This window comes from Elephantulus edwardii, unplaced genomic scaffold, assembly GCF_000299155.1.
Source record: "Elephantulus edwardii isolate Elephantulus edwardi_28Jun2011 unplaced genomic scaffold, EleEdw1.0 scaffold00230, whole genome shotgun sequence".
NCBI lineage: Eukaryota > Metazoa > Chordata > Mammalia > Macroscelidea > Macroscelididae > Elephantulus > Elephantulus edwardii.
In genome coordinates this window covers 797922-804831 of record NW_006399980.1, presented here as the reverse complement: position 1 = coordinate 804831, position 6910 = coordinate 797922, and the positions used below count along the sequence as shown (strand labels likewise).

At 40.1% G+C, this 6910-nt stretch overlaps 1 protein-coding gene across 1 annotated transcript in view; it reads left to right on the top strand.

Moving 5' to 3' along the window:
* Window positions 1–6440, top strand: part of RASSF6 (Ras association (RalGDS/AF-6) domain family member 6) — a 93184-nt gene extending 86744 nt beyond the window's left edge. The window contains exons 7-11 of the mRNA XM_006898464.1: window positions 800–901; window positions 1198–1249; window positions 5971–6089; window positions 6173–6270; window positions 6365–6440. Coding sequence (XP_006898526.1) covers window positions 800–901; window positions 1198–1249; window positions 5971–6089; window positions 6173–6270; window positions 6365–6440 — 447 coding nt within the window. The remainder of the gene's footprint in view (window positions 1–799; window positions 902–1197; window positions 1250–5970; window positions 6090–6172; window positions 6271–6364) is intronic.
* The last annotated feature ends 470 nt before the right edge of the window (window positions 6441–6910 follow it).

Genomic DNA, 6910 nt, shown 5'->3' with positions numbered 1-6910 from the left:
GTTGCTGTGATGCTAAACACTGTGACACTGATGTGTCAAATGTGATAATGGTTACCCATGGTGGACAGTGTTTGGTGGAGCTTCCCAATTAAAACAAGCTTGAAACCAGGAGGGGCATCCACTTCCAAAGTGGCTTTCCTCCAGAAACTCTATGAACAGTGCTCAAATCTTCCATTCATAGTGTCGCTATGAGTTGTCCTACGACTCGATGACACCTAACAACAACAATCAGAGTGAGCCTTAATCCAGTCTGACTGATGTCCTTATAAGAAAATTAAAATTTCCACCTAGAGATGTAGAGGGAAGGACAGAGATTGAAGTAACCCATCTATAAGACAAGGAATGCTTCATGAGACAGTCAGGTTCAAAACAACTATTATTCTCTCAACTCAAACTCATTGCTCTTGAGTTGTAGTTGAGCCTCCAGTGGGTTTTCATGAGACTGAAAATCACATAGGAGGAGATTCCTCATCTCGTTCCATAAAGCTACTTACTGGAGGATTCAAATTACTATGAATGGGCTGCCCTTGGCTTAGGAGTGCAATTACCTACACAGTACACTGCTAGAACTCTCAAATCCAAGGTCACCTAGTCTGTAGAGAACCTCAGTGCTAACCCAAAGACCAAGCCTCCAGGCAGTTCAAATCCACCAAGAAGCTCCATGAGACAAAGATGGGCTGTCTATGCCCATAAAATTTACCTTGAGCCCCAATGCTATTTTCCAACTCAATAGCAATGAGACTAGTATTAGTTAGTAGTTTTAAGGACTTTGACAGGATAATCTTTTTTTCTTTTTCAGACATCAATTTTTACTCCAGCCTTTGAATCAGAAACTAAAGTCAGAGTAAACAGTAACATGAGAACTGAAGAAGTAATAAAGCAACTTCTCAAAAAATTCAAGGTACTCTTAGCCACAAAACTCTGTTTTATATATCATTTTACAATAGACACTCTTAAATACACTCTTCTGAAGAATTCTTTTGAATATGAAAAATCTACTTTGAGTGATGTTCAGTTCTCAAGGATAACTTCTCCTTAAAAAGTTATTTTTCCCAGAGGAATATAAAACTGACTTATTAAAAAATGAAAATGAAAATGAAGAAGTAGATTCATGAATTAAGTCTGATTAGTTTACATAATAAAATCATTTGACAGTAAAAAATGTCATCTTTGTTTCTATTTTTTTTCCTTTGATAGATTGAAAATAATCCTCAGGATTTTGCCCTTTACCTTGTGTTTTCAACAGGAGGTAAGAAAGCTTAATTATTTTTTTATCACTTTTCTCATATCACTAATATGTCATAGCTTTTTAGTCATAAGGAAAGCAGAAGAGCAGAGTGTCTTATGCTGTGAAGGAAGGAAAAGAAGGAATGAGAAGCAGAGAGAGAAAAGGAGGGAGATGTGAAGGAAGTAAAAAAAGAAAAGGAAAAGAGAGGAGGAGAAATGAAGAGTGTTCACTTGTGCAAACGTACAGTAGTCTGCGTGGATGAAAAATGTGTGTGTAATTACTGAGGCAGTTCTTAGTATTGATAGAGATGAAGTACCCAAATATTTTCAAGTATTTTCCACTAAAACAAGTGAAAACAGATTCCTACCACTGGGCCAGTTAGCAGCAACATGATAAATGGAAAAGAGATTGAGGATGTTAACAAGTTCAGCTTGCTCAGTTCCACAATCAACACTTTTGGCACCAGCAGTAAGAAAATCAAAAGATGAATTACATTGGATAAATCTGTTATCAGAAACCTTTGCAGAGTGCAAAGAAGCAATGATATCAGTCTGGAGACTAAGTGCACCTAATCCAGGCCTTGGTCTTTGCAATTACTTGCTATGCATCAGAAAGCTGGACAATGACCAAGGACAGCAGAAGGAGAATTAATGCAGTGCTGGAGAAGAGTATAGAACATACCATGAACTATGACGAGAACAAATGCTTCTGTCCTGGAGAGGGTGACATCAAGTTGCTCCCTGGAGACAAGAATCTTGAAGCTCTGTCTCACATACTTTGCATGTTTTTCCAGGACATTATGCTTGGAAGGGTAGAGGGACAGCACAGGAGAGGAAGATCTTGGATGAGATGGATTGACATAATAACTCTAATAATAGCAGTAGGTGTGTGGGAGACAGTGAGACTGATTCAGGATAGGGCAGGGTTCAGAGCTGTTTCACATAGGGTCTCTATGAGTCAAAAGCGACTTAACAATAACAGGTTAAACCTGTTTGTTCTCTTGGTAGTCCACTGAATGTTTAACATTCTTTTCCAGCAATGCAACTCAAAGGCATCAATCCTTCTGTAAACTCTAGTCATTGTCTAGCTCTCTAATGCATAGCAAGTAATTGTGAAGACCATGGCCTGAATCAGGTGCACCTTAGTCTCCAGAATGATATCATTGCTCTTTAGCATTTTGGAAAGGTCTTTCCTCAGAGCAAGTCATCTTTTAATTTCTTGGCTGCCGGGGCCAAGAGTGTTGACTGTGGATCCATCTATCATGAGATCTAGCGATTTCTATAAATAGGTATTTTATTGTTGTTGTTGTTGTTATACACCATTGAGTTGGAACCAACTCATGGATGACCCTCCAGCTGGTGTTCAGAAGCAGGAAATTACACTGGACTCAACTGCCCATCTTGTTCCTGAAGAGCAACTAGTGGATTTGAACCATGTACTTTTGTGTTGGCAGCACAACTCCTTACCATTAATCCACTAGCACTCCCTATATAGATACAGATATATAGATATAGCTATATAGATAGATATAGAGATATAGGTGTAGATAGAGATAACTTGGATGTAAATAAATATATATTTAGATATACATTTGGAAAGATATTTATTTGGAGAAATGTATAATTTTGGTTATATATATATTTGGGGGTATATAAATATAGATATAATAGGTGATAAATTTAGAGACACACATAAATATGAACAGATATGTTGCTTGGCAGAAGTTATAACTGCAATGGACATTTATTCAAATATCATTACCAAAAGTTTGTATTCTCTAAGATCTTAAGCTAAACCTTGAGAAACATCAAAAGAAAGAACTCCATTTTCAGCTCATTAAAAATGAGTCCTTGGTGATGTGGCTTCCAGGCACTCCCCTCACCCCCTGAGTGGAGGGCTACAAGTTTCTCAAGGGGAGGCAAGGGGCAGAGATTCCAAGGCCTCTGATCACTGCCGTCCAGTAGTCACAGGACAGGCTCTAGACCCTTTCCAAGTTACTGATGGAGTTGTAGGAGACAAACACCTGACCAGAGGCAGATAGATGAAATATCCCCTGCCCTGTTCACTGCTGCCTGGCCAGAGGCAGGTGTGGCTTCCTGCCTTCTGCCTGCTGCCCCACCTGGGACAAAACAATGTACCAGGCTCATTGCATGATACTGAAACAGGTATCAGGCTGGAGGCAGGCATAGCTTCCTGCCCTCTGCCCATCTCTGCCCGGGACAAAGAGATGTTCCAGACTCACATTCAACAAGACAGTAAACCACAAATACACTGTAGGATGTGTAGAGATTGGAACTCTCATATACTGCTGTGGGGCTGTAGAATGGTACTTCTCAAAAAGTTGGAAATAAACATACTATTTGACCTAGCTAGCCTCACTATTGGGAATATCCCCTAAAGAAACCTGAGCTGTGACACAAAGTCATATACATGTTTCTTGAAATATAATTATTGATATGCATCCATGTTTATTGTTTATTTACAATAGCAAAAATATAGAATCAGCCTCAGTGACCATCAACAAAAGAATGAATAGCAAAACTGTGGTACGTTCACACAATGAAAAGTACACAGTATTGAAAAACACATACTACACAACATGGATGAGTCTGGAAGACATTTAGCTGGGTGAAATATCTCAGTCACAGAAAAACAAACACTGCATAAGAACACTTAAAAAATAAGATTTACACAAAGGGGGTGCAGTGAAAATAGGAAAATTATGAATGTTGTAATAGAATAGGTGAAGAGTATGTTGTTGTTGTTTTTGTTATGTGCTGTTGAGTCACTTGCAACTCATAGCGACCCTATGTACAACAACCCTAAACTCTGCTCTGTCCTGTGCCAATCACATTGTCTCCGACACTCCCATCCTGATCACCCCAGTCACTGACTCAGTTCACCTCATAGAGGGCCTTCCCCTCCTGTGCTGTCCCTCCACCCTCCCAAGCATAATGTCCTTCTCTAAGGACCGGTCTCTCCTTACAACATGTCTAAATTATGTTAGATGGAGCCTCAGAATCCTTCCCTCCAAGGAGCCACCCAGTTTAATCCTTTCCAGGATGAATCTGTTTGTTTTCCTAGCAGTCCATGGTACTCTCAATACTCTTCTCCAGCTCCACAGCTCAAAGGCATAAATTCTCCTTCTATCCTCCTTGGTCATTGTCCAACTTTCTGATGCATAACAAGTGATTGCAAAGACCATGGCCTGTGTCAGACGCACCTTAATCTCCAGAGAGACACCATTGCTCTTCAGTACTTTGGAGAGGTCCCTAAAAGCAGACTTTCCCATGGCAACGTGCCTTTAATTTCCTGGAAACTGGTGCCAAGAGTGCTGACTGTGGAGCCAAGCAAACTAAAGCTGTGAACAATCTCAATCTCTTCACCATCTGTCCTGATGTGCCAATTGGCCCAGTGTTGAGAATCTTTGTCTTCTTGACATTGAGCCTCAATCCATATTGGAGGTTGCAGTCCTTGACCCTCTGCAGCAAGTGCTTCAGGTCCTCCTCAGTTTCAGCAAGCAGGGTTGTGTCATCTGCATAACGCAGATTGTTGAGAGATCTTCCACCAATCTTGACCCCACATTTCTCCTCATAGAGCCCAGTCTCTTGGATAATCTGTTCTGCATACAGGTTGTAAAGGTATGGAGATAGGACACATCCCTGGCATATGCCCTTCCCAATTTTGAACCATGCAGTGTTCCCTTGCTCTGTTCTGACGACTGCCTCCTGGTCCAAGTATAGGTTTCACATTAGAACGATCAAGTATTCTGGGATTCCCATTCTTCTCAGAGTCAGCCACAGTTATGATCCACACAGTCAAATGCCTTTGCATAGTCAATGAAACACAGATAAACATTCCTCTGGTATTCCCTGCTTTCTGCTAAGATCCATCTAACATCAGCTACAATATACCTAGTACCACGACCCCTTCTAAACCCAGCCTGGACTTCCGGCAGTTCTCTGCTGATGTGCTGTTCCAGTCATTTTTGGATAATCTTCAGTAGAATCTTGCTTGCATGTGAAATCAATGAGATTGTTCTATAGTTTACACACTCTGTTGGGTAACTTTTCTTTGGGATGGGAACAAATATAGATCTCTTCCAGTCAGTATAACTATCTGAAAAGAATGTACAATTAGACATTATATGTATGGCAATTAACAATCTGAAACAAGATGTTCATTACAAAGTGAATTTGGGGGGGAAGAAAAGGGCGAAGAGGGAAATGGATAGAAGGAAGGAAGGAAGAAAATACAACCTTTGTGTAAACTGACTAAATTCACAATGTTGTTGTTACGTGCTGTCGAGTTAGTTGCGACTCATAGCAACCCTATGAACAAGAGCCATAAACACCACTCCACTGTGCCAACCTCGCTGTCTCTGACACACTCATTCCCACCACTCCACTCACAGAATCGATCCATTTCATAGAGGGTCTTCCTCTGCTGCGCTGTCCCTCCACTCTCCCAAACATGATGTCCCTCTCCACGGACCTCCTTGCAACATGCCCAAAGCATGTCAGACGAAACTTCAGAATCCTGGATTCCAAGGAGCAGTAAAAAAACCAAAACATTTATTTCAATTTATCATTTTGTGATACCTGGTGTGTCTCCTGGTGTGTATTCTTTTCAAGTGTTGTTCATTTCAAGGCGAGCCATAGAAAGAAAAGAATGGGAATGTTACCTTTCTTCTCTTTATCTATTATGATCTCCTGACTGTGGTTTCTTGTTTTCTTTTCCAGAGCAGAAACGACTCAAGAAGACAGACATTCCCCTACTGCAGAGGCTCCTACAGGGACCTTCCACAAAGCATGCACGCATTTTTCTTATGAATAAAGATGAGGAAGAAATTAGCAGTGATGTATGGACACCATAACCCTGAATCTGTCTTTGTTTCCCTTATCAGCCCACACCTTCATAAATAGTCTTTTTTTGCTTTCTCAGGTGGCTCAGTACATTAACTTTCAGTTTTGTTTCCTGGAAACCATTCTTCAAAGATTAAATGAAGAAGAGAAAAGAGAGATACAAAGAATAATAAATAAGTAAGTCAAAGGAAAACATCCTGGAAATTTTCATAGATTAAAATACACATAATGTGATCTGTTTGTAATCTTTTCCTCTTTTCTTTATTTTCAGATTCAGGACAGAAAAGGCCATTATACTGAAACATATTCAAAGTAAGCGAGTAGTAAAAACAGAGACGACAGTTTAGTTTTCTAAACCACTATTACTAAAAAAATGCCCACAAGTTAGAGAGCTGTTACTATTAGATGAGTGTATAAATGCTCTACCTGCATTCATACATCTATATAAATGAACGTGACTCTGTTGAAAATGAAATATCAAGAAATCTTGTCTCTGTTTGAAGTGATGACGGTAATTACAGTTCACAGTTGTTCCAAAAGTGGCTTGAAATGATTCTCAGTAACTGAAATAAAGAATGTTGGTGCTATAGACCTTAATGCATCTAGCTGCAACCCAGAGGTTAGGGAGCTCAGGTGGCATAGTGGTAAGGAACTGTGCTGCCAACACAAAGACATGTGGTTCAAATCCACCAGCTGCTCCAGAAGAGAAAGATGGAAAATCTCCTCCATGTGATGTACAGCCTCTGAAAAACCACTAGAAGATCAGCTATGAGTTGGTTCAAACTCGACAGTACATAACAACATCCCACCCAGAAGA